The sequence below is a fragment of the Drosophila innubila genome, assembly GCF_004354385.1.
Source record: "Drosophila innubila isolate TH190305 chromosome 3L unlocalized genomic scaffold, UK_Dinn_1.0 0_D_3L, whole genome shotgun sequence".
Taxonomy (NCBI): domain Eukaryota; kingdom Metazoa; phylum Arthropoda; class Insecta; order Diptera; family Drosophilidae; genus Drosophila; species Drosophila innubila.
In genome coordinates this window covers 21,370,857-21,394,585 of record NW_022995376.1, presented here as the reverse complement: position 1 = coordinate 21,394,585, position 23,729 = coordinate 21,370,857, and the positions used below count along the sequence as shown (strand labels likewise).

Genomic DNA, 23,729 nt, shown 5'->3' with positions numbered 1-23,729 from the left:
AAAACTTGGCAGCACTGGTTTGGAAAAATGCCACCAGGTGCAAAGGCTGCAGCCATACAAAATTTCCCGATCTGGCTATTTGGGGCTGCCAGAACCAGAACCAGTGCTGGTAAACAGTTGTTGCAAATATATTATTTTTCTCGTGTTAATTTGTATTTTGATAAAATTGCATATTAATTAATAAAACTGCTAATGGCACACCTGCGCGAGAGCTCGGACAAGGCATTGAAGCTATTGCGAGCCTTGCCACGAGTACAAATTGGTAACCTGCGGCCAAATCCCAACTCTAAACAAAACGTAAGTGGCCCTTAATCAATTGGCCGGTTGAATAACAACATGCTGTGAACAATTTTATATGAACCTGCAACAAAATTCTAGGACAAACGCGGAAGAGCCCAACATGGTGGCGATAAACATGGTGCCGGAAATAAGGGCTCTGGCCAACGTCAGAATTTCATGCGATTGGGCTATGAAACTGGAAATCAGCCCTTCTACCTGAGATTCCCCTATGAGCCCTACTACAAGGGGCATCACATGCGCCGTGAATACCCTCCAATCTCGCTGCTACAGCTGCAGGTGCTGATCGACACCAATCGCATTGATATCAGTCAACCGGTTGACATTACTACGCTGTGCAATTCGGGTCTGTTATCGCTGAAGCCGGCGGAAATGCAGTACGGTTTTCAGCTGACGGATGATGGTTTAGATAATTTCAAAGCTAAGATCAACATTGAAGTGCAGCATGCGAGTGAGGCGGTCATAGCCGCTGTCGAGCGCAATGGTGGCGTCATACGCACTGCCTACTACGATCCACGCAGCCTGCATATTGTGGCCAATCCTAAGAAGTGGTTTGAGAAGGGCGTGCCCATTCCCCAGCGCATGTTGCCTCCACAAGATGCTGTGGAGTACTACACAGATGCCAAGAACCGTGGCTATTTGGCCAACCCTGAGGAAATAAGCAAGGAACGCCTGGTGCTGGCGCAAAAATACGGCTACGAATTGCCGCGCATTGAGGATGATGCTGATTATGAAATGCTGACAGCTGCCAAGGATGCGCGACAGTTGTTCCATGGCCTAGAGCCCGGCTGGTTAATCAACTTGGTAGATAAAACAATAGTTAAACTCAAGAAAACATAAACGAATTCAATTTCAATTTTGTCTTTGTTACTACGCTTTGTTAAATAAAGAAATGTATTGTAAATGGGACTATGATTACATAGATACACAGAATATTAAGCCATCAATTAATCAGTTAAATTCCTTGTCTTTTATATAAACACTTGTTTTGCGGAAAGGTTCTCCATAAATGGCTTTACCACAGCGCTGGTGGCAAAGCAAAATATCAGGCCAAATGTTATGGAAATTGGCAGAGCTGGCAAAGCCTTGCGCCAAATGGCCAAGAGCAGCAGCGTCAGGCAAAGGCCAATAAGTATGGCCACAAAACAGGCAATTGTTGTCGTCCAGTCGCCATAGCTGGACGCCTTCCCCACCAGCACAGAGTAGAATATGAAATCGCCAAGTCCCAGTTTAATGCCACCTTAAAATTTGAATATCGTTAAGACTTTGTAAATATTCTTGCTGCTGCCACTTACGTTCCTCCTGCGCTTCCATCTGGGGCTGATTAGGTGCGGGGACCGTTCGATATTCATTGGAGCGATGTCCATTGCCGCTCTGCGTGCTCTGCACCTCAATTTGACGCCGCGCCACGCGATCGCTGAGATTCGCGGACCATTCCTGTGTGAATCCAGCGGCCTCCGCTGAAAGTAAGTGGACAAAGTGTTAAATTTAAACATATATTTTATATTACGCAGGAAACAAAGTACTAGCAGCATCTTACACCAGAGAAACAGCTAAAAACACTTAAAATGACAGTACAACACAGAGAGCCAAGAGAAGCGTTACAGGTGATTAAGTTAAATAAAACATAAATAAAAAATTAAATGCATATGTACCGTTTCCGTGCAAATTGCTTTTAAATCTCACAAGTGGCATACCTTCAGCAGCCGTCTGATTCTGATTCGGATTCTCCTGCTGATGGCCGTTGTTGCGCGTATTACCTGAACCTGAACGTGAACTGCTGCTGGCACCTGTTGTCGGATCAGGTGAAGCTAAGGAGTTTTGTGTTGTGACTCGCGTTGTCGTTGTGGAGTTGGTTGATGACGGCGATGATGTATCCGTTGGCAGTGGCTGTTGCGGCGTATAGTGTGTGCCCATATATGTATAAATGACGGTAGCTGCAAAGTATATTTTTATAAATATATCCAAAGATTCATTTAAGCTTTAGCAGCTCACTTACAGGAGTATATCAAAGCGGGAAAGATTTGCTCGTTGCGCTCCTGTGCAGTTTCCACCAAAATACGCAGCGGTCCCCGTGGCGACAGCACGGCAATGAGATCTAAAAATACCACATAAAGTAGAGCAAGTGGATAATTGCTTAATGGCATATAATACCCCAAATAGAGATGGCTGCCAGTACTGCCCAGGCTGTCCATTCCGGCAAATACTTGATGAATACTAGGGCCATCAGAGCAGCTACAAATATTAGATATCCCTGCTGCAAACGCAATGGACCCACCCAATGTATGGACATCATGCCGGCCACGCCAAAGTTCCACATGATAAACACAGCCGTTGGATAGTCCATGGGAATGTTATATGCCCGCAGTAGCTCCTCCAAGTATAAGTATGTAAAAATGAAGAGCAGCATAAATGAGGAGAGTATAAGCCAGCCATGAATGATGCGATAGCAGCGTTTCTTATACAGGACAATAAGTAGAATGGTCATTAGAACAACCACACTCATTAGGATCAATGAGTTGGCTAAAGCATTCCAGAACTTGACGCTTGGCTCTGGCGACAGCTCATGAAAAGGCGTATACAGACTGCGGGTAGAGAATACAATCATTAAAGAATTTTTAAAGATTAATTTCTGTTATTATCACTCACAGATAGACATCCGTGCTGTTGTAGAAGCTAATTGAGTTGATTGTGGCCACAACGACCAGCATGCAAAGCGAAACGGGCACAAATAACTTAATGACATGTTGGGCACCATACTTCAGACCTTGCTCCTCTTCAATTTCACGTTGCGAAGGTCCGGGATCACCGTCACCATCACCATCAGCTCCTGCTCTCAGTCTTGAGGGCCTAGAGCTGGAGTCACGTATGACGACGCTGGGCACAGTAAGCACAGCCTGCAAAACCGTATTTGTTAACTTAAATTTACACATTTCGTCAGTTTATTTGCTTACCCCATCCGCCTGATCTGCATTGTTAATTACCATCTGTCCATTGGTGCCATAGTTAGTCCGCTGTTGTTGTTGTTGCCGCCTTGGAGGACGTTCCAAACGCTCTGTTGTGCCGCTCTGGCTGTGATCCTCACCCGCCGCCGGCGCCATCACACCATCGGACGGCGACGCGGCATTGAAGCATACGTCCATGAGCGGTGTGCGTTCGTTAGCCGCCGCCTCCTCAGCGTTTAATGACGCCCACTTCGATGCCGTAGTTGTGGGTAAGTAACTTAAAGATTTCGCAATGTGTAGACCGTAAGTATTGATGATAGATTTGAGATTGGAGTGATTGAATGAATTTAAAAGTTCGAATGATGCACTACGTACAATTACTGAAGGTAAATAAATAATTATTGTCGGTTTCCAGCGAAAAAAAAAGATAACTTTCTTTTGTTTGTGGTTTGCGAACGACTCATACAATTTTCTACCCACAACGTCGCCACCTGGCCCAAATGTTGCCACCCGATCGAAAGGCTGCCACCATGTTAAATTCACCGATCTGGCAACATGCATCACATTATTTCAAATGACAAAATTGGTAACTTACAAATTTCCACCTTTTTTTTTTTGCCAAATTCTTAGTTTTGAAGCTAGAATTTTTAAAATTTTTGCAGAATTTTTGTTGGAATTTTCTACATTCTTAAAATTTTTTTTTTAATTATATTTGTAACTTCTCTCCCCCTTCGGATGAAAAGCCTCAAACCCTAATTAAAATGCTTAGCTCAAATTTATGTAATTTCAAACTTTAAATTTTCATCTAACTTCTTAATAAGTTTTTGCGTTTTAAATTTTCAATATTTTTCAGTGATAGTTAACGTTGCTGAATTTTAATTTAGGTAATGCAATTTGCAATAGCTTTGCAATTAATGAATACTTTGATGAAAATTTCAATTTCGAATGTATATAGAATACAGGTAAACATTTTAATGAAGTTTTGAAGCTCTTTACCACAAGGGAAGAGAATTTACAAATATTACTCTCAACATAATATACAAAATTCTAAAAAAAATTCAGCAGAAATTTACAAAGTTCTAGCTTTAAATTAAGAAAAATTCCAAACAAGTTTGTTTTTTTAGTAGTTAATTTAACTAAAATGGTACGACTTGCCAGATCAGAAAATTTTGGCCGGGTGGTAGCCCCAAAGTATAAGAACAACGGGAAAATAAGTTATTAATTCTTATTGCACAAACAAGTGTTGATTTTTATTATCAATATTAAATGCTGTGAAATACATAGAAGCTTAATAGTGCTAAGGTTATATGCCAAACGATACACCAATTGCGTCGCACAATAACATGATAAGAACGTAAAGTACTGACTGCATTTTCTACCGGCCTTTTGTCTATTTTATTGTTGCACTCGAGGAAATCTTTTTTAACAACGTGTAACGAATTGATTTCAAGAAATATATATATTTAGAATAACTGTTGTGTTGAGTGTTTTAGTTAACGTTATCGTTTAAATGTGCAGTTAAAGAACATTGCAAAAGTTACAAAACTTGAAAATGAAATGCGAGTTGTTGTTGTCGTTGTCGTGGCTGTTGTTGGCGGCAGCCGGCAGCGACGTTGACTCCGGTGGATTTGGCAACGTGCGCATACGCCGGGCCTCCATTGACGTAGACGACAAAGCAATTGGTGCCGCTGACCAGCATAGCATCAGGGATCTGCCGGATTGTCAGGATCTACGCAAATATTGCACGCATCAGAAGACGAGCGATAATCTGTCCATGTTGGAGTGCGCCTTGAGTTTCAGTTCCAGCCAGCTGGAGGCATTGCCCGAGCCCTGTCAACATGCCTTGTGGCTGCAGCAGCGCCAATTGCACCTAAAATCTTGGGTGGAGCACACACTCCTGCCCAGCTATTGTGCCGCCGAGCAGGGCAAGCTGCAGAGCTGCTTCAACTCGGTGGATCTGTGGGTTTGCCTGGAGGATCAACGCCAGCAATTACCGCAGAGCAACATCTGCCAGCAGCAGCTGCGCCGTGCCTATGCTGCAATTGGTCCGGACTATGCCAACATCGCTGACTTCTACACGGCTTGTGGTTCACTTGTAGAGCAACAGAAATGCGGACGCATGAACGTGGAGCATTTGCCGTCGCTGCTCTCCCAACTGGGCACTGCCCAGTGCCTGATGGCGCATGCGAATCCCGCAACACCCATAGATATGAACTGCAAGGTGGCCGTCAATGCCATCGAGCTGCAACGTGGCATGCTAGAGCTGTTCCGGGTGTGTGCCGATGACTTGACCGCACTCTGTCCGCAGGTAGCTATTAATCAATCAATGTTCCTAGTTTTGTCAGCTTTTATCACCTCATATTTTAGGAGCGACCTGGCACACCTAGCGGCTACAAGTGCCTGGTGCGGCACAAGAATGATCCATCGCTGAGGAGCCAGTGTGCCACGCAGATTGCGCTGCGGGATCAGCAAATAGGACGCGATTATCGTGTCTCACATGGTCTGGCCAAGTCGTGCAAGGATGACATCAAGCTGCATCACTGTCGACGCGGCGTTTCCGAGGACAAACAGGTGCGATTGGCCCAGATTTTGTTGTGCCTGGAGTCGGTGTCGAAAAACGGCACCAAGCTCGCTCCCGAGTGCCTTGTGGAGCTGAGCGATCATCGTCGCATGCTCATGACCGACTATCAGCTGTCGCCGGAGCTGCTCAGCGATTGTGCCGATGACATACCCAAGTTCTGTCCAGAGCAGCACAAGGCACAGCTGGTGAATGGCTTTTCCGGGTCTGGTGGCGAGATTATCCACTGCCTGTTCGAACATGTGCGCGCTCGTCGTGCCCAGCATCGCGTTACCTCCCAATGTCAACGTGGCTTGGAGAGGCTCATCAAGGTGAGCGATGCTGGTGAGGATTGGCGCGTAGATCCGGTTCTGCGGCGCGCCTGCAAACCAGTTGTCGATGTAGCCTGTAAGGATGTAGAGGGCGGCGAGGCGCGGGTCATAAGCTGCCTTATGGAACGCATTGGCACGCCCGTGATGCAGCCAGAATGCGAGCAGGCACTGCTCATCATTGAGTACTTTGTGGCCCGTGACTTCAAGCTGGATCCACAGCTGTACAAGCACTGCCGTGACGATGCCATCAAATACTGTCGCGCCAAGCGGCAATGGGATGACGTACAGGATGTGCAAATGGATCCCGAACGTGGTCCTCTAATCCTTCCCTGTCTGCACCGCATGGCCTACAGCGATGATGAGCGCCAGACGCTGCACAAGGACTGTTTCCGCGAGGTGAAACGTGTGATGCGTCAGCGAGCCATATCTGTGGATCTAATGCCCGAAGTGGAGGACTATTGTCTGTCCGACCTGTCACAGTACTGTGGCGAGCACACCGAGAAGGGTTCGGAAATGGAGTGTCTGCAGAACAAGCTGGAAAAGTTGCAGCCCGAATGCAAATCCGTTGTCACCAAATACACGGAGGAGGAGGCAGCTAACGTTGAATTAAATCCTGTTATTATGGCCGTTTGCTCGGAGGCAATGCAACAGCATTGCTCGGATATACTTAAAGCTGGCACGGACAATGGTTTGTCAAGCTATTCTTAATCTGAATCCTCATTTAATGCTAATGCTCTTGTCTTGCAGGCAATATGATGGACTGTCTGATATCGCACAAAAACGATGCTGATTTACGCAAGGATTTGAGATGTCGTGCGGCCATTGAACACTTTCAGATAATCTCATTGAAGAATTATCATTTCACCACCAAATTCAAGGAGGCATGTCGTCCGTATGTATCCCGTCATTGTGCTGCCAGTGCAACCAAGAATGAGGTCGTCGCATGCCTCAGTGAAGTCATGCGCAATGATACCATTAAGGCACAGCGTCATCAGATACCCAAGGATTGCCGGCAACAGGTTAAATCGCAGCTGTATCAGCAGCGTGAGAGTATTGCCTTGGATCCAAAGTTGGGAAATGCCTGCAAGACTGAATTGGAGCAATTCTGTGCCGATCAAAAGGGTCCCGGTCAGGTGAATAAAAATGCAAGTCATCCAGCTCATTTAAATCCCCCAAAACTAACACACGAAACACACACAAACTAAAACCTAACAACTTACTATTGAGTCCATAATTAATGTAGAATCTTTACAGGAATTGGAGTGTCTCATACAGAACACACCTCGATTGGGTAAGGCATGTCATCATGCCATTTTTTTGATCAAAAAATCCGAACTGGGCGACAGTGGCACCGATTATACGCTTCTCAATACCTGCAAGGAAATGGTCTACAAATTCTGTCCCAATGAAGAGTCTGTGAAGATACTGGACTGCCTTAAGAAATACAAAGATGATTCAAGTTTTGATCAACGCTGTCATCTGGTTGTCGTCAATCGCATGATCGAACAAAACACGGACTTCCGTTTCAATCCCTCGCTACAAAGTGCCTGTGGCAAGAACATTGATGGCTACTGCTCGAATATTGTGGCCACAGCACAACCCAACGAGGAACTCAACGGAAAGGTGAGTACTCTTTCTAAATTCTGTTAAAAATATGGTTAAATCTTCAAATTTATATTGGTAAAGAGTTAACAAAATGAAAGCTAGGCAAGTTAGAAATTTGATAGAAGAAATCATAAGATCAATTATCTCATGTATTAGCTAAAATAGCTCGAAAATTAAGAAATGAAATGCTGCAATTGAAATGAAGTATAACCATCAAATAAGATTAGCTTTTTATGGTCTAGCAATTATGACAATCTATCTATTTATCTATTTAATCTATCTATCTATTTAATGAATCTGTTATCTATAAATATATACACAAGGAAAAGAATCGGAAATAGTCGCTATAAGAAGTATCTCCCCATGAAATAATTTCTGTTTTAAAAGTCCAAATTGTGTCGCTGTAAACGCTCATTATCCGGATCATCGATAGTAGCTGTGAGAGTCTCCAGCAAGTTTTCTGACTTGGTTACTTGCAATCCCAGACTATTGTAGGGACCGCTGGCAGTAGAAAGGGGACTGAGACCACTGGGCACTCCAGTAATGGCAAAGGATGTCCACAAATCGACCATGTGATGAGCCATCAACGTGTCCTCGCCCTGCAGTGGATGTGTGGCAAACAAATAGATATTATCATTGGAATGATGAACTCCGCCATTGAAGGGATAATGTGAATTGTCCAATTCATAGCCAAAACGTGTATTTTGTCCCTCGTACTCAAAGCTATAGACATAGACGGGAGTCGTGGGTTGACGTGTGTGCAATTTAGTGGCCAAACTGATGACGGGTGACTTCATATATATCGTCGTGGTGAGCTGGAAAGAAAGATACATTTATCTTAAACCGAAATCGAGTCCCAGCTCCTGTTAACTCACATCAAAGTAGGCGGGCAGTGCGTCACTGTGGGCGTGGCTATTCAATAACTGTGGAGTGTAGAGCAGACGGTAGAGCAAATGATCCGACAAACCCGTCGTATCCTTAGCCATGTCCATTAATCCCTGGGTAAACTGACGGACACTCAAAGCGCTAACATTGGACACTTTACTCAACAGGATGTCATAATAAGCTGAAGATCGATAGAGCATAATTTATTAGAAAAAAAAAAAAATTAAAGATTAAATACAAGTGAATTACTCACTGGCCAACACAAAAGATCCGTCGTGCTGTGTGAATCCCGTCATGATCGGTACACCACGCTGATAATTATTGAGCAACTCCTGAGGATGTTCTGGTAAGATTCCCAGCACATCTCCCACAACCGGCGAGAAGCTTTCTTCTTGTGTCGCTCGCAACAGTTGCAACACCGTTGCTCCTTGGACACAGCTCAGCAGTTCAGTCTCCTGCTCACACTGCTGGCAACCCAATTGACTGCAAATCCTGCGAGCCTGCTCAGCTGGATCCTTTGTAATAGCCCAGGGAGCAAATATCGATCCCGACTGCACAATAGCACGTTGAAAGTGATTCTCACTGGTGCGTGGACTCAACAGCAAAGCGCTTGTAACACCTGCTCCTGCACTTTGACCAAAGATGGTTACCTGAGTAGGATCACCGCCAAATTGTTGGATGTGGCGTTGCACCCAGTTCAAAGCCAAAAGTATATCTGCAATTGGCGCATTCCCTGGTAAATCCTTACTTAATGTCGTCAGCCAACCCAAAGCTCCGACGCGATAATGTGGCACTACCAGGACGACATTACGTTCCAGCAGATAATTGGGCGGATGATCTTCGGAGGATCCATTGTAATAACCGCCTCCATAGACATAAAACATCACAGGCTGACGTGCCGTTAACTGAACATGAGAATAAAGGGAAAAGTTATTAATTCATTTAAAAGGTAGATGCTATCCAAAAGTAGACTATATAATGTGATAGTACTTAAATTTACTGAGTTATTATAAATGAATCCAATTTAATTAAATTAATAAAGGCAGCTTCTACCTTTTACAATGTCAATAACCCATTTTAAGAGGCCTGCTGCTGAAACAGCTGTATAAACTGATAACCTGAATGAATACCGGACTTAACAACACATTTAAAAGCTATGGAATTTAGCAACAGAAAAAACACATTCATTGATTTGAAATGAAGGTTAACATAATTCATTACATATGTACTTCATGCTATAAAAACATTTGATAGTGCCATCAAAAGCTTGAGAATCTATTTATTATAGTCTTGTTTATTTTTTAAACTAAGAATATCAAAACCTTCCGCACAAATTGAGAATTTATGCGTAAATCAGTGATTAGTGAGATTATTTTAATATTATATATTCTAAGTAATTGTATCGTAAAAACTAATCGTCTTCTTTTAGTGCTTCATTAAAAAGTATGACAACTCTCTGAAGTGTATTCTGATTTCATAAATTTCATGGCATAAACGACAGTCAAAAGAGTTACCCATAGAAACACATCTTCAGAGATAAAGATATTGTGATTAGATTAATTGATAATGCCATAATTGTACTATAATTAGATAAATCGTTTGCTATATTTAATGTATTCGAACTCACATTTTTGGTGTATACACATAAGTTAAGGCAATCCTCGAGCTGATCATCAGACATTTGCGCATTCAAATTGGTTATCACCGGGCAACGTTGTCCAAAGTCCAAAGCATCGTGTATTCCATTCCAGGGCAAACGATCAACAGGTGCCTGTTTATATTTTATTGTTGTGATACGAAATTCGTTTAATTACCACGTCACTTAAGTGGGTTATCAGCTGGCAATTTGGACTCAGCATGATGAGATTCAACTCACTTGAAACCGCAGCGATTTAACGGGTGCCTCAGCGTAAGGAATACCTCGGAATTGCATAAAACTTTGACCTGACCACGCAGTTTGTCCATAATTGCCACGGACAGTGCCCTGATCGCCGGACAGCTGGACAGTCACCGTTGACATTGGAGTCGCTGCCTCGACTGTAGCATTCATGGAGATGATCAACCAGCCGGCCAGGCCAGCGGCCAATAATCCACAAAATGTTAACATCACGTATACGACTCGTCGACCCATCGGACGGGACTGGAATGGACTGACTAATAGTAGGCACTCGAGACGAGCCAACAAACCATAGTTCGTTATCGCGCCGAACATGTCTACCAAAGCTGATGACGAAAATATTCATATACACTATGGGAGAATGATGAAAATTAGAAAACCGCTAATCAATTAAAGTATTAGTTATGATCTAACTATTATATATTCTTTGATGCTATTTTGTTTTAAATCGAGTTGAAATAATATTTTAAGTAGATTGTGTAGTATAGAAAAATTACAAAATTTACAATATAAATTTTTTTTTAATTATTGGTATCAACATGAAATAATAGTTTTTTGTTCAGTAAAATTTAAAAAAAGTACGAAATTTTTCTATGATCTTTTTCCTAAACCTTTTTTTTTATTAAAATATTTGTATCTCTATTCATTTTAGGTTGTCAAATGCTTAAAGGACAAATTCCGGCAATCGAAGCTGGATGAGAAATGTGCTAAGGAAATGATCAAAATACTGCAAGAGCAGGCCTTGAATTACAAACTGAATCCCGTTCTGCAGCATTTTTGCAAATCTGAGATACAGGAGTTGTGCAAGAAGCACATGGATGGCGATGAGCATGGCCAGGTGGAGGAATGTCTTAAGGCGGCATTTCTCAAAAAGCAACTGATCAATCGCGAGTGCCAACTAGAGGTGGCCACTCTGATAGCCGAGTCCAAAGCGGATATACATGTTGATCCCATATTGGAAACGGCATGCACTGTTGATTTATTGCGTTACTGTGCCAAGGTCACCAGCGGCGATGGACGAAGTAGGTCGAGTAAATTGCCTTGACAGAATTACAATTCATTATAAAAATATTTTTTAGAACTGAGCTGTCTGCGTACGCTATTGAAAGAGACACCCAACTCCTTGGAGTTGGATTGCCGCGAGAAGCTGGAGCGACGCATTGAAATGTTCCGCAATGCGGATGATACGCTTGCCCAGCCGCCGGAAGATATGCAACAGCTAGTGCAACAGGTGGTTACATCGCCGGCACGAAAGTTCTTCCTTGTGATATTAATGAGCGCCACGGGCTTGGTGTTTCTGACTGGCATCTTCCTTGGACGCGCCACCAAACGTGCAATGGGCTTAAAGAATAAATAAGACAGACTGTAGTTGATATTCATGTAATAATAGTTGATCTGAACTAGTTGAAAAGTGTGTAGGTTGCATGTATGCGCTTCCCCTCGTTTATTCAAGTTTAATGTTTTCCATATTTGGAGCCCCTTTTCCCGTTTTTCCCAGCAAACAGCTAATTAAAAAAAAGCAATTTGTGGCTTAATCGTTTCTAAGACCAAAAAAAAAATAAACAAAAGTGTAATTAATGTCTCAGAAAACACATAAGTATATAAGTAATTTGTATGGTTTGATTAATTTGTGTATCTAATGCTTTCTATTGTAGAATAAATCGTATTTTTATAAATGAAAAACCGTTGTTTAAGTCCGCGCTCTGTGAGTAGCAATTATATCGATCATTTTAATCAAATTATCGATAAGCGAATAAAGTATTGCCACTTAAGATATGCTCGTCACTAAGTTTATGACAGCGTTGCCATTTAGTTGCACCACATTTAACGAAAGGCAGAAAATTTTTACTGCTGCACGCAAAGTTCATTTTAAATGGCTTTTACATAGTTTAAAATATACACATTAAAGGTCAAAGTGTAAATTAAGTTTATATAGTGTTGTTGTGAGTTAAAATACAATGTTTGTAAAACATTCTTAAGGATTATTTGCTTAACTCAAGTACGCAGCGGACGTACGCACACAAAAACCCACACACACGCGTACATAAGAAAAAAACAAGTTCTAATAAGAAAGACAAAGAAGCAACAGCTTGCAGTTTCCACTTGGACTTCATGATGGGTACAAGCAGCGGCATTAAAACTGAAGGTGAGGCACATTTGAAAACTTGTAGCTGCTGCCAATGTTGTTGTTATACATTGTTGTTGTTGTTGTTGCAGAACCCAGAGCGCTGGGCTTGAATCACTCCAGTGGCAGCCAAAGCAATGCAGCAGCCGTGGCAGCTGCTGTGGCAGCAGGAAACGCAGCAAGTTCCGCTGCTGCCGCCGCTTCCCTCTCGTCGGTGGAATTGTGCCTGGTGTGCGGCGATCGAGCATCCGGTCGACATTACGGCGCCATCAGCTGCGAGGGCTGCAAAGGCTTCTTTAAGCGTTCGATACGCAAACAATTGGGTTATCAGTGTCGAGGGGCGATGAACTGTGAGGTGACCAAACACCATCGCAACAGGTGTCAATTCTGTCGGCTGCAAAAGTGTTTGGCCAGCGGCATGCGAAGTGATTGTAATTTTCGTTTAAGTCGTCGTCTCAAAACAAAACCCAACAACAAATTCAAATTGCACGCACACACATACATTTATCATTTATCCAAGGCTCATACGCACACACATACACGCATACATCAGAGGTTAATGGAAAAATGCACTTGTTAGTTGGAGTGAGAGAAGCGCCGTTCCAATTGGAAGCTGTTGCACATGATGATTAGATTAAAACGTTGTGCCAACGTTGCCACCTGGAAGAAACTAACAAGTGTCATTACCTAATTACTAATTCATGCATGCACACACTTATTAAACATACAAACACATTCTCTCGCACGCCTAATTAAACACCTGCTTACACACACACACACGTACTACCACATCAAGTGCCGTTATTGCTTGCAACACGCGCTAATTTCTTTTTCTCTCACTCTGCAGCTGTGCAACACGAACGCAAACCAATTGTGGATAGAAAAGATGGCATTGTTTCTAACTCAGCTGGCGGCGTTGCCGGCTCCAATTCAGGTGGCAACTCCAGCAGTTCATCCACCACAAAGTCCAGTTATCAACAGGTGCGTGTCAAGCAGCAGCAGCAACAACAACAGCATGCCTCTGTGGCAGCTGCAGCGTCGGCAGCGAGTGCCGCCCTTTTTCAACATGCTGCCACGCCTCCCGTGTCCAGTGCGACAACAGCGCCCTTTGTCATCAACGAGAATCTGTTTCCCATGGGCCTTAACTTTGCCGAGCTCACACAAACGCTGAGTGAGTAATTGGAAACTAATTGGCATCTAATTGGAACTAAGCAATGTTTACATTTATAGTGCTCGCATCGCAGCAGCAGCAACAACAACAACAGGCGGTTAGCAGCAATGCGCCTCCAATTTGTTATTCGCCGGATCTGGCCAAGCCGGAGGTGGAGGAGGATGACGATGATTCCATGGACAACAGCAGCACCTTGTGCCTGCAACTGTTGGCCAACAGTGCCAACAACAACAACAACAACTCCACACAGCATTTGAATTTCAATGCAGCTGCCACAGATGCCACAACGCTGCCCACACCCGCCACAGTGGGTCTAATCCAGAGTTCGCTGGACAAGCGGGCCATTGATAAGGCGCTGCAACTGTTGCAGCCCATCCAACAGCAGCTGGACAGAAATCAGAGCAATCAAAACACAGCAGCTGGAGGATTGAGCATTAAACCGGAATGCGATTCGGATGCGGAGGACAGCGGCACTGAGGACGTGGATGCGGATGCAGATCTGGTGGAGCACATGGATTTGGACTTTGACTATTGCAATCGTGGTGATTTTGTGGCCAACGAAGCCATCTTTGCCCAGGATCTGTTTGCATCCGAGGCACAGTGTGCATTCCATGTGCAGCCACCGACACTGGTGCACTCCTATCTCAACATGCACTACGTCTGCGAGACGGGAGCCAGGATCATCTTCCTCACGGTGCACACGTTACGCAAGGTGCCCGCTTTCGAGCTGCTCGATTCTCACTCCCAGATGAAACTCCTGCGGGGTGCATGGCCATCTCTATTGGCCGTCGCCTTGGCCCAGTGTCAGCGTCAATTGGCCGTTCCCACGATCATCGGTCAGCTGGTGCAGAGTGTACGCCAATTGGCGGACATAGATAAGATTGAGCCACAAAAGATTGCCAAATTGGCGCAAATTACACGCACCATTCACGATTTTGTCCAGGAACTGCAGTTGCTGGATGTGACGGATCTGGAATTTGGTCTGCTGCGTCTCGTGTTGCTCTTCAATCCATTATTGCTGCAACAGAATCGTCGAGAGCGTTCACTGCGCGCCTATGTGAAGCGTGTTCAGCTTTATGCACTTGCCACTCTGCGGCGTCAAGGTCAAGGAGGAGCGGCGGGGGAGGAGCGGGCTAATGGATTATTTGCTAGTCTAATGCCGCTGAGCGGTCTGGAGTCGGAGCTAACCGAGGAGCTGTTCTTTGCCAATCTGGTGGGGCAAATGCAGATCGATTCCATGATACCCTTCATTCTGATGATGTGCAACAGCAACGGATTGTAAACAATGGAGATGAACACAAAGCAAAGACTGATTGGCATCAAATGAAGGATTGTGAACGGGGGTGGGGAGGGGGCCAAGATGCGCATAGTGCAGACAATACTTAGTTATAGTGGAAAAAACCCTTTATTATACATTTAATGCGTCTATGAAATTTTATACATCGCAGTAAAATAGCATATGCAAATCAGCTGATTTTATAATAAATTTTAAAACAAAAGGCGTATACCGACTTGACATTTTACGATTTTAGTTGTCGTGTAAACTATTTTATTCACTTAAAGCAAATCTAAATCTGCTTCAGGAATACCTTCATTCATTCTTCATTTGTTGTTATATCAGATGGTAATTAAAAAATACTGAATCAGTATTAATTAGAACGCGTTATTAATCGCGTGTGGCCACACTGGAAATTTAAAGTTAGGTGAATGCAAATTTCAAAATGCAATTACTTCGAAATAAATCAATAATTTGATGAAAATTAAAAATCCGAAATTAGATAAAGTTAAGAAATAAGTTTTAGTAAAGGTTTGAAGTTCGTCAGCCCTCGGGAAAAGTAATTACAAAATTTAATTTCAAAAAAAATGAAAAAAATAATAAAAAATAGAGAAAATTCTGTATATATATTTTTAATAGCCAGATTTCCAGCTAAAAGCAGTTTTGAAATGGTTCTAGCAAACGAACTCTGAAAATAGCCAGATCTAGCTATAAAATAGCTTACTTGGCAACAGTGCCAATAAACCAAACAAATATTTTTACTTATAAAGTGCAAATGTAGGCATGTTTTACAGCCGCAATTGCTGCGCTTTATTAACTAAACACTATAACTTAATGAAATGATATTATTGTGCTGTCTCGGGCTGGCTCTGTGGCTTTTTAGCTGGCTTGTGTCTGTTGTGAACTTCGTCGTTGCAACCTTCGCGATTGCGCGCTATTTCAATGGCCAAAAACTGCACACGAAACACAAATATTGAGTTGTCCGGTGAGAATTCCTTGCTGGCATCCGCGCGCATCAAAGTGCCGTATGAATAGTCATCCATTTTATTAAACTTTTCGGCAAATTGACGCCACTTAAGCTTTTCAGTGGCCGATTTGAGTATTTCATCGCTTAGCCGGGACACCTGCAAATCGGGAAAGTCTTGACGAAAGGTGGCATAGATTTGATCATCGTAGGGCGTTAAACGCAGCTGAGAGGGATGTACGTTGGTCAGCAACTGAGTAAAATAATACTGAAAATGTATTAATTATTCTATTTGCCAGCTATAATTCGTACTTACATTAAAATGCACCTCCGCATGTTCAAGCGCTTTGGCCGCCCACATTTCCTCCACCAACGAATCGTTTCCAAACTCATCGGCCGGTCTGGAGAGCATCGAAGCGCCATGCTATAATTTATATTATACATATATTTAATTCATATTGCAGTGTACTTTTGCTGACGTACCAATAATTCCATTTTAAAGTGTGTTTATTAAATTGATCCAGCACGTTTCTGTGTTGCCATTCACAAGACTCGACGACATGTGTAATCGATTAGCGATAAGCAGGCGGGGTGAAAGACTTTTACGATAAATAACGACATAATGAAAAACTTATCGTTACAGCTTTTCAAATTCAATACTTCATGACTTTCCATTTAGTTAAAACATAAAAAAACTTTTTATCATTTATTTACTGTTCTTAAATGTTGACACACACATGTTAATTACACCCAAATAAAATTCTAAGCGAGAAATATGTTTCAAAACATAAGTTTCACGTTTTTGTGCGCCTTAGCATTTATTTCGTGGACGGTTTTATGTTATTTGCATGTCGTTGAAGAACAGAAGAAATCGGATGACTATAAAGTAGAAATTTATACAGGTAATTAAATGTTTAAAATCTGGTCAACTTAATGAGGGTAATTTCATTTTAGAACGTTCCCATTTTGCTGATTTACCCCAGTATTGTCCAATTAAGTCAACCGAGGCAAACTTTATAAGTCGTGCATATGAATTGCTATTAAGCTATGGATTAATCCTTGCCACAACTGTGGTGCTGTCCAAGATATTGCAGTTGTTAGAGCTAGAGGCAATATCTTATCTGCAAAGGGAGGCTGCAAATCTTGCGGTTCAAGAATCGTTTCCCATGATTGGAGAACGGCCCGAGGCCGAGAACGATCTAAAGACAACAGGATTAGACAATCATGTTGAGATGCCGCCTCCATATTTGCAGGACAATTTAGAGCTGAGAGAGCAATTGGATGACTTGCAGGCACGCTGCCGTGAACTTCTTCAAGAACTTCGCGCTGTCAACAGCAGCACCACTAGCAATGACAATGATCTAGACTGCAATCCATCCAAGAGCAGTTTAAGCAGCTCTGACATGTCAACATCCACCGATAACCTTCACTATGATGATGAAAACTCCAGTGTAATAATGTGGAAGCGACCTACTCAGATATCATCTAGTGGACTTTCTGTAATGCATTCCTATGACGAAGTAACTTCATCTGTAACGGCACAGAATGTATATGTTACTCACAGTCACATCCACATTAACTTCAATGGACCGGTGCGACTATCGCAACAGAATATAAATGTTGGAACCTTACGCCTGAAAGATATGCCCAAAAACAGCGAATTTCGACAGGTTTGGGGTAAATATTTAAAAGGTCCCAATGAGATACCCATGCTAACTGGAATCAATAACATCTTAATGTAAAAACACAACATATGAACTATATTAAAGCGCACAAATTAAAAAAAAAATCGGTTGGAAAAGGAAATTTTTCAGTCACACTGTAGTTATCACCTGACCGCCACAATCTGTCGACCGTTCGGAACTAGAAATGGTCAGCGAGCGGACAATTTAAATTTTTAAATAAAAAATTAAATTTATAAAAAAATTTTTAATTTTGCACGAGCAGTGAATTTGTATTAAGTTGCCAACATTTTATACAAATAAATAGCTGTTTCTGGCTGGAAAGCATCTGAAAATTAGCTGAAATTGAGAAGAAAAACAGAATAAATAACTAGTCAGCTATTTTAGCACCGGCCTCTCGGCAATTATTGGTGAAAAAATAAAAATTCAAACTGCGCGCGTTAAGTGAATGAGCAATTGCTAACATCGTTAAATGTATTACAATATTTAGAAAAATTAAAAGATTGGTGAATTTTCTTGGGTGCAACAAAATTTGAAATTTGATTAAACTGGTACAAGCTGCCAGATCAGGAAATTTTGCAGGGTGGCAGCCTTCCTCACCAGTGCTGTCAAGCTTTTAGGGGAACAGTAATACTATTAATAGCAAAACTTAGCTGAATTTTTATTTAAAATAGCCTGATTTCCGCTAATAGCAATTTTTGACATATTTTTAGCAAACTAACTTTGAAAATAGCCAAATCTAGCTTTAAAATAGCTAAGTTGGCAACAGTGCCGTCAACTGCCAGTTCAGTTTACTTCTTCTTTCTGTCGCCGTCGCGTGGATGCGTTCTTGCGCCGGGATAATTTATCGTTTTAGTTTGTTCAAAAAATGTAATATTTGCAGTTACAGGAAATTTTGAAAAATTATTTACTACAAAATCTAATGTAAAATTCCCGCCAATGCTATTCTTTTAGCTAATTTCAAATTAAACTAATGCTAATCAAACATAAAGTGACATTGAACAAATCTTAGTAGAGTGTGTATATACAATAAGTGTGCGATCGCGATTTCTCCAATATTAATAAATATTTAGAAAATATGTTCATGTGATATACGCATGTACATAATATGTATGTAATATGGATTTGCAGTTTTTGTTTCTTCTGTTGTTCTATCCCATTGTGCCTTTTGCGATTTGCATTTGCATTCCGTCATTGCCATCGTGTTTGATAACTCAATGATTTGTGCATCTTCTTATTGTTATTTTTATACCTTTAGATGTGTGTGTGTGAGTGTGTGTGTGTGTAGTCTTCGTAGCTAAGCTGAGTTTTATCTCGCTGACTGCAGCCAGTTGCATTGTTAGCTTTGTGTTTGTGCATTATCACTTCCACTCACCCGCCCACACATACTTTCATGGAAGAAACCTGCGGCATAAACCATTCAGAACAACCAACAATAACAGTTGTGTTTATTTCTCTCTTCCTTTCTCAGTGACAGCGTTGCCATACTGCCAACTGTTGCATTCGAATGCATTAATTAGTTAATTTCTTAAGTGTTTGGCAAAGGCAGAGGTCAAAGTTTACGATATATTTTGGCACATTTAAAATTGTACTGTATATTTTTGGTTTTTTTACTGCCATTTGGGATTGCGCTTGTCTAAAAATAGCCGACCACTGACTGCTGATAAAGCAACAGATCACTCTCACTATCGGTGAGAGTGTCGCTGCTACGCTCTCTCACTTGTTCTCTCCCTCTTTTTATCATCATGTGTGTGAGTAATTCTTGCGGCATTTAGTTTTTTGCATTGAAGAGAGACAGTAAAATCAGCTGGGTTGTTTCTCTGCCCAGGAATTTGCTGGCGCTGCAGCTCCCATTTCAATAGTTGTTTGTTATGTGTAGCCTGACACTTTTTGTGTTGTCTCATTAATACACTTTGTTTACAGTTGAATCATCAACAAGTTGCTGCTTCTTGCTATTGGTGTTTATGTTTTGTATTATGCGCATAAATCACATTTGCTTTTGATTTCTTTTTTCTCACCTATTGCAAATTCTTAGCGGAAATGTCAACAAATGAAAAACCCTTTATATTGTGTGCGTACACACAATCGCACACTCATTAACGAATGTGTGTGTGTGTGCGTGCAGCTTAACTGCGCTGCCTGCGTCGCGCATAATAAAGATTAACGCATTTCTTATCAAGCATTGATAGCGGCGCAGACGACATCCAACTCCAACACCAACAGCAACATCGCAGCGAACGAGAGAGAGAGCGAGCATTTGAGCTTCGCTTTTTGCTTGTTTCGCTCAAAGACTCACACTCACACAAACACACATGCATACAGTCACTTAGTAGGCACTGATATCTCACGCGTTGACGTTGACTTCGCTGATTAGCATTAACTAAGCCACAGCAACAACAACCGCGTCTAGTTTCGTTGTACTATTTATTTGTATGTTTTCTGTTTTCTCTGCTACACACCCACACATACAAATAAGCACATATTAGTAAATTGTGACAGAGAGAGGAGAGAAAGAGAGAGCGGAATATAGAGAGGCTGTCGCAGCAGCCGCCGTCGGCGCTTTATTTTCGCGCTGCTGCTGATAAAATAAAGAACAATATTAATTTAAGTTTAAAAATAGAATTCTGCTGCAGATGCCTGTTGTCTGCATGTTCATACATACATACACATGTATCTACATTTATATATATGTACATATGTGCATATATGTGTATCAGTGAGCATTGAGGAGCAGGCAAAAAACTTGCTCACGCATACAATAACAACAACTTTGCTTGATCTGCCTGCATGTCTGTGATTGCGCGCTAGCTCTCTGAGAGAGGGATAGAGAGAGAGAGAGAGTAGACTGCGAGAGGGATTGAGCGCAAGAGAGATGTTGGGGCCAACTCAGCGTTCGTTTTGCTCCACGCTTTTCAGTATTATTCTATTCGCCTGCGTTTCAAGTTGGTTTTCACGGACTGCAGCCTACGTGCACGCATACATACATACATACGAGATATATACATATACAAATGTGCTCATGTATGTATGTTTATTATATGTGTTTTTTGATTGGATTGGGGCAAAAGAGTGCGCCATCGTTCGGTGTGTTTCTTGTTTCTGGAAGAAAAACAACAACAACAGCCACAACAACGATAAAAGCAATATAAAAATCACTTTTTAAAGTATTTCTGCAACAATTTTCAAATGCTCGCGACTCGTGTGTGCATGCTTATGTGTATTGGTGTGTGAAATACTAATTCTAAATAATTGTGGTTAAAAAAATTAAAACAACAACAAAAGCAACAGCAAAATGTGTTAACAAGAAGATTTGCAAATCCACAAATTTGTGTTAATTATTTTTATTCAGTCAGTTTTTTTCTGTTACTCTCTCCCATTCTCTCGTTACGATCTTTGCATGCTTGTATGGATGTGTTAAAGTGTGTGTAATCACAAGGCATGCGGAAAAACATTTTGGAAAAATATGAAAATGCACATCGTGAATGTGAGACGTTAAGAGAAAAGACGAAAATGCAAAGATAAGAGAACGTTGTGATAAGCAGGCCCAAGTCCCGTACCGAACTGAGCTGAACCGAACCGATCCGAACCGATGAACGAACGCGCATCTTTATCTGGGCTATTAAAATGTTGTTATTGCAGTGGACAGGCAAAAATAAAATATTTTTATATGTATACGTATGTGTATGTGTATATTACAAATGTCTGCATGATTGTAGTGCATATCCCGTACTTGTCAAGGCCCCGAAGGGACAGATATTTACTGAAGATCAATACGAGGGTAGTAACATAAGTATTTGTGTAGATATAATTTACCATCCCTAACCAAATACGGAATTACAGTATCATTTACTTTGATTGAGCCTTTTTAGTATACTCGTATCTCGATAGACGTTTTTTACATTGCGATATCCGTAGATCCAAGTGATATATTTAAAAATATTTTTAGATTGGAAAACGCATAGACTTTTGTTTTTTATTATTATTTGTTTATATTCTGGTTTTTGTTCTCACTTTCTAAGACATTTGCTCCTTTCTTGCAATTTACCGCTAAATGCATCATTAGCGCTGTCTCGCTTTGGCTGCTCTATACCACTCTAGTTGTGTGTGTGTGTTACGTTGTGTGAGAGTATTTAAAATATTTATACATATACATATGTATTTGTATCATTATCCATAATGATTTTCATTCAAAAGCTAAAATAAAACAAAACATAATCAAAAAAGTATGGCAATAACAATAACAACTGCGGCGTGATAATAACAAAAAGCACTACAACAAATGTGAACAAGTGTTAAACAATCGAAATGCAAACAAAATTATAAGTTTGTACAACAAATGCACAGTGCGAAAAATACGAATGTAAATCACGTTTATAAAAAGAATATCAAGAAAGAGAAAAAAATACTAAAAGTTTATCTAACTGTAAAACAGCAACGTGGGAGGCGTCTCAGTGCGCTGACAACAACCGAGCAAACAAACGAGCAAAAGAGCGAGAGAAAAATAGAGAGCACTAATAGTATATCGAGATCGTGCCAAGCAACACACAAGGCCATCGAATAACGTGAGTAACCCATCTGCCTTTGTTTTTCTATAATCTATAATCTTTAGACTTTAATTTTTTTATTTTAAAATTTGTAACAATTTACAAACTTGACTAACGTTTTTATCAAGAAAGTTAATTTATATTCTTAATTTACTTGTTAAAATATGAGATATTATGGGACACATTTTTTCGCGAATGATAATAAGGGGACTAACAGGTGGAGATTTGCAAAATAGTAAATGTTCTTGGCAAATCAAATGTGTAAGAAAGGAATGTACTTGAAGTTATCGCTGGTGGATATCGTAAAAAATCGATTTGCTTTTATCATAGCGATCTGAGGTTAGAGTGCAATTAAAATTGGTTTGCTTATTCACTTACAACTTAATTGGAGCTCTTCAAATTGATACTTCATTATTTAATTAATAATTAATTGTAATTGTTTTGACAAAATAAGAAATGCATATATTTGCTTTTTTTTTTTTTAATTTTATCCACTCGTTAAATAATTTTTTTAATTTGTTCATAAGCAAATGAAAATGAAAAGAAACTGGATAAAATTTGTTTGAAAAATAAGGCAATAATTTTGCTAAAACAATTACTTGACTTTAAATAGACCAAAAAATATTTAAAGTTTAAAATGCATTAAAAGTTTGGCACAACCAGTTGGGAATCCCAAAAAAGTCAAACCTCTGAGCTGCCAAGAGACGAAACAAGGGAACTACATGCAGAGTGGGAGTTAGAAGGTTTGAGGCATTGTATTTCATGCATAGAAACCCTGATAATGCTTTTGTGTTGTGGCTGGATTCGCTCTAATTGCTCCAGCTACTTCTCATCCGATTTCTCTGGCTCCTCGGGCTCCTCTGACTGTTCTTGAATTGCTTTAGTATTGGTTTTTACTTCATTGAATAATTGCATGTGTGAAATTTGTTTACAATTTGAATGTTAATTGAACAATCTTTCTGTGAAGAGCTTGTTTGCATCTTTCCATTTTCCAAATATATGTACTATATATAGACATGTATACAGATTCAGGGAAAACGCAGTGCTAAAATCTGCAGATGTTATTTTTGGCAACAGTCAATATAGTCAGTGGAAATTTTTCATAAATGTTTCGTATTTGGAATCGAATTTGCAACCAATAAAATAACATGCTGGCCTTATTTATTTTTTCGTATTATTTGCCGACAAATATTAAGTAATAAGAAAGGCTAAAATCCACAACAGAACACAGTTCGTTATAATTTAAGGAAAACACTGAAACAAAGTTGAACAGGTGTTTTGGGCTGTTTCATTAAAAAATGACTTCGAAACGAATAGATTGAGAACAATTTAGATCATCGAACCCGAACTTGAAGGGTGAACTGAAACATATGAGTACCCATACCAACCTGAAACTAAAATTATGAAAATTATTGCTTTTTTTTTTGAATAGTTGTTTAAATATAATAA

General features: G+C 40.9%; 8 protein-coding genes across 14 annotated transcripts in view; 5 read left to right on the top strand and 3 right to left on the bottom strand.

Moving 5' to 3' along the window:
- Nucleotides 1-101: 101 nt before the first annotated feature.
- On the top strand, nt 102-1,221 carry LOC117787595 (39S ribosomal protein L15, mitochondrial). Its single transcript, XM_034626161.1, has 2 exons — nt 102-297; nt 379-1,221. The coding sequence occupies exons 1-2, from the start codon at nt 193-195 to the stop codon at nt 1,135-1,137; spliced, it is 864 nt and encodes a 287-aa protein (XP_034482052.1). The 5' UTR covers nt 102-192; the 3' UTR covers nt 1,138-1,221.
- Nucleotides 1,154-3,726, bottom strand: LOC117787584 (presenilin homolog). Of its 3 annotated transcripts, XM_034626145.1 has the most exons (8): nt 3,618-3,726; nt 3,252-3,519; nt 2,947-3,194; nt 2,452-2,882; nt 2,297-2,395; nt 1,953-2,234; nt 1,593-1,757; nt 1,154-1,537 (listed from the first exon to the last, which is right to left on the bottom strand). In XM_034626145.1, exons 2-8 carry the CDS (start codon nt 3,438-3,440, stop codon nt 1,269-1,271), a joined length of 1,683 nt encoding a protein of 560 aa, XP_034482036.1. In that variant the 5' UTR covers nt 3,441-3,519; nt 3,618-3,726; the 3' UTR covers nt 1,154-1,268. The 3 variants fall into 3 exon arrangements, with proteins under 3 accessions (XP_034482036.1, XP_034482034.1, XP_034482037.1); XM_034626143.1 differs by having other exon boundaries at nt 3,252-3,689; XM_034626146.1 differs by having other exon boundaries at nt 1,995-2,234; nt 3,252-3,689.
- A 721-nt stretch (nt 3,727-4,447) lies between these two features.
- On the top strand, nt 4,448-12,201 carry LOC117787580 (Golgi apparatus protein 1). Of its 2 annotated transcripts, none has more exons than XM_034626136.1 (6): nt 4,448-5,550; nt 5,610-6,819; nt 6,879-7,264; nt 7,386-7,754; nt 11,171-11,540; nt 11,598-12,201. In XM_034626136.1, exons 1-6 carry the CDS (start codon nt 4,795-4,797, stop codon nt 11,873-11,875), a joined length of 3,369 nt encoding a protein of 1,122 aa, XP_034482027.1. In that variant the 5' UTR covers nt 4,448-4,794; the 3' UTR covers nt 11,876-12,201. The 2 variants fall into 2 exon arrangements, with proteins under 2 accessions (XP_034482027.1, XP_034482025.1); XM_034626134.1 differs by having other exon boundaries at nt 6,879-7,276.
- On the bottom strand, nt 7,999-10,759 carry LOC117787585 (glutactin). The gene is made up of 5 exons (XM_034626147.1): nt 10,498-10,759; nt 10,249-10,392; nt 8,875-9,526; nt 8,612-8,802; nt 7,999-8,551 (listed from the first exon to the last, which is right to left on the bottom strand). Exons 1-5 carry the CDS (start codon nt 10,750-10,752, stop codon nt 8,117-8,119), a joined length of 1,677 nt encoding a protein of 558 aa, XP_034482038.1. The 5' UTR covers nt 10,753-10,759; the 3' UTR covers nt 7,999-8,116.
- Nucleotides 12,202-12,316: 115 nt separating the features above from the next.
- LOC117787582 (nuclear hormone receptor HR78) lies at nt 12,317-15,313 on the top strand. Of its 3 annotated transcripts, none has more exons than XM_034626140.1 (4): nt 12,317-12,664; nt 12,736-13,074; nt 13,491-13,814; nt 13,874-15,313. In XM_034626140.1, exons 1-4 carry the CDS (start codon nt 12,631-12,633, stop codon nt 15,094-15,096), a joined length of 1,920 nt encoding a protein of 639 aa, XP_034482031.1. In that variant the 5' UTR covers nt 12,317-12,630; the 3' UTR covers nt 15,097-15,313. The 3 variants fall into 3 exon arrangements, with proteins under 3 accessions (XP_034482031.1, XP_034482032.1, XP_034482030.1); XM_034626141.1 differs by having other exon boundaries at nt 12,730-13,068; XM_034626139.1 differs by having other exon boundaries at nt 12,730-13,074.
- Nucleotides 15,314-15,845: 532 nt separating this feature from the next.
- LOC117787600 (protein PBDC1) lies at nt 15,846-16,607 on the bottom strand. Its single transcript, XM_034626167.1, has 3 exons — nt 16,538-16,607; nt 16,371-16,478; nt 15,846-16,307 (listed from the first exon to the last, which is right to left on the bottom strand). Exons 1-3 carry the CDS (start codon nt 16,547-16,549, stop codon nt 15,936-15,938), a joined length of 492 nt encoding a protein of 163 aa, XP_034482058.1. The 5' UTR covers nt 16,550-16,607; the 3' UTR covers nt 15,846-15,935.
- A 175-nt stretch (nt 16,608-16,782) lies between these two features.
- On the top strand, nt 16,783-17,843 carry LOC117787594. The gene is made up of 2 exons (XM_034626160.1): nt 16,783-16,956; nt 17,009-17,843. The coding sequence occupies exons 1-2, from the start codon at nt 16,830-16,832 to the stop codon at nt 17,794-17,796; spliced, it is 915 nt and encodes a 304-aa protein (XP_034482051.1). The 5' UTR covers nt 16,783-16,829; the 3' UTR covers nt 17,797-17,843.
- Nucleotides 17,844-18,528: 685 nt separating this feature from the next.
- Nucleotides 18,529-23,729, top strand: part of LOC117787579 (receptor-type guanylate cyclase Gyc76C-like) — a 45,585-nt gene continuing 40,384 nt past the window's right edge. Inside the window, exons 1-2 of one of the 2 annotated variants that reach the window (XM_034626132.1) lie at nt 18,529-18,606; nt 21,931-22,298. The gene's annotated coding sequence lies outside the window, so the exon portion shown is untranslated. Of the gene's footprint in view, nt 18,607-20,642; nt 20,758-21,930; nt 22,299-23,729 lie in introns of those variants that run through there. The other variant, XM_034626131.1, reaches the window with a different exon arrangement.

What these genes read in the sequence shown, in the direction of transcription:
- LOC117787595 (XM_034626161.1), top strand. Translation starts at nt 193, where the DNA reads ATGGCACACCTGCGCGAGAGCTCGGACAAGGCATTGAAGCTATTGCGA. An exon ending in ATCCCAACTCTAAACAAAAC is followed by an intron (nt 298 to 378) that starts GTAAGTGGCCCT and finishes ACAAAATTCTAG; the next exon opens with GACAAACGCGGAAGAGCCCA.
- LOC117787584 (XM_034626145.1), bottom strand. Translation starts at nt 3,440, where the DNA reads ATGGACGTATGCTTCAATGCCGCGTCGCCGTCCGATGGTGTGATGGCG. An exon ending in GGCAGCCATCTCTATTTGGG is followed by an intron (nt 2,396 to 2,451) that starts GTATTATATGCC and finishes TGGTATTTTTAG; the next exon opens with ATCTCATTGCCGTGCTGTCG. An exon ending in GATGGAAGCGCAGGAGGAAC is followed by an intron (nt 1,538 to 1,592) that starts GTAAGTGGCAGC and finishes TCAAATTTTAAG; the next exon opens with GTGGCATTAAACTGGGACTT.
- LOC117787580 (XM_034626134.1), top strand. Translation starts at nt 4,795, where the DNA reads ATGAAATGCGAGTTGTTGTTGTCGTTGTCGTGGCTGTTGTTGGCGGCA. An exon ending in TGACCGCACTCTGTCCGCAG is followed by an intron (nt 5,551 to 5,609) that starts GTAGCTATTAAT and finishes CTCATATTTTAG; the next exon opens with GAGCGACCTGGCACACCTAG. An exon ending in ACGAGGAACTCAACGGAAAG is followed by an intron (nt 7,755 to 11,170) that starts GTGAGTACTCTT and finishes TATTCATTTTAG; the next exon opens with GTTGTCAAATGCTTAAAGGA.
- LOC117787585 (XM_034626147.1), bottom strand. Translation starts at nt 10,752, where the DNA reads ATGGGTCGACGAGTCGTATACGTGATGTTAACATTTTGTGGATTATTG. An exon ending in TATGTGTATACACCAAAAAT is followed by an intron (nt 9,527 to 10,248) that starts GTGAGTTCGAAT and finishes TCTCATGTTCAG; the next exon opens with TTAACGGCACGTCAGCCTGT. An exon ending in CGGATCTTTTGTGTTGGCCA is followed by an intron (nt 8,803 to 8,874) that starts GTGAGTAATTCA and finishes ATCGATCTTCAG; the next exon opens with CTTATTATGACATCCTGTTG.
- LOC117787582 (XM_034626139.1), top strand. Translation starts at nt 12,631, where the DNA reads ATGATGGGTACAAGCAGCGGCATTAAAACTGAAG. An exon ending in CAGCGGCATTAAAACTGAAG is followed by an intron (nt 12,665 to 12,729) that starts GTGAGGCACATT and finishes TTGTTGTTGTTG; the next exon opens with TTGCAGAACCCAGAGCGCTG. An exon ending in CGAGCTCACACAAACGCTGA is followed by an intron (nt 13,815 to 13,873) that starts GTGAGTAATTGG and finishes TTACATTTATAG; the next exon opens with TGCTCGCATCGCAGCAGCAG.
- LOC117787600 (XM_034626167.1), bottom strand. An exon ending in ATGCGGAGGTGCATTTTAAT is followed by an intron (nt 16,308 to 16,370) that starts GTAAGTACGAAT and finishes TATTTTACTCAG; the next exon opens with TTGCTGACCAACGTACATCC.
- LOC117787594 (XM_034626160.1), top strand. Translation starts at nt 16,830, where the DNA reads ATGTTTCAAAACATAAGTTTCACGTTTTTGTGCGCCTTAGCATTTATT. An exon ending in TAAAGTAGAAATTTATACAG is followed by an intron (nt 16,957 to 17,008) that starts GTAATTAAATGT and finishes ATTTCATTTTAG; the next exon opens with AACGTTCCCATTTTGCTGAT.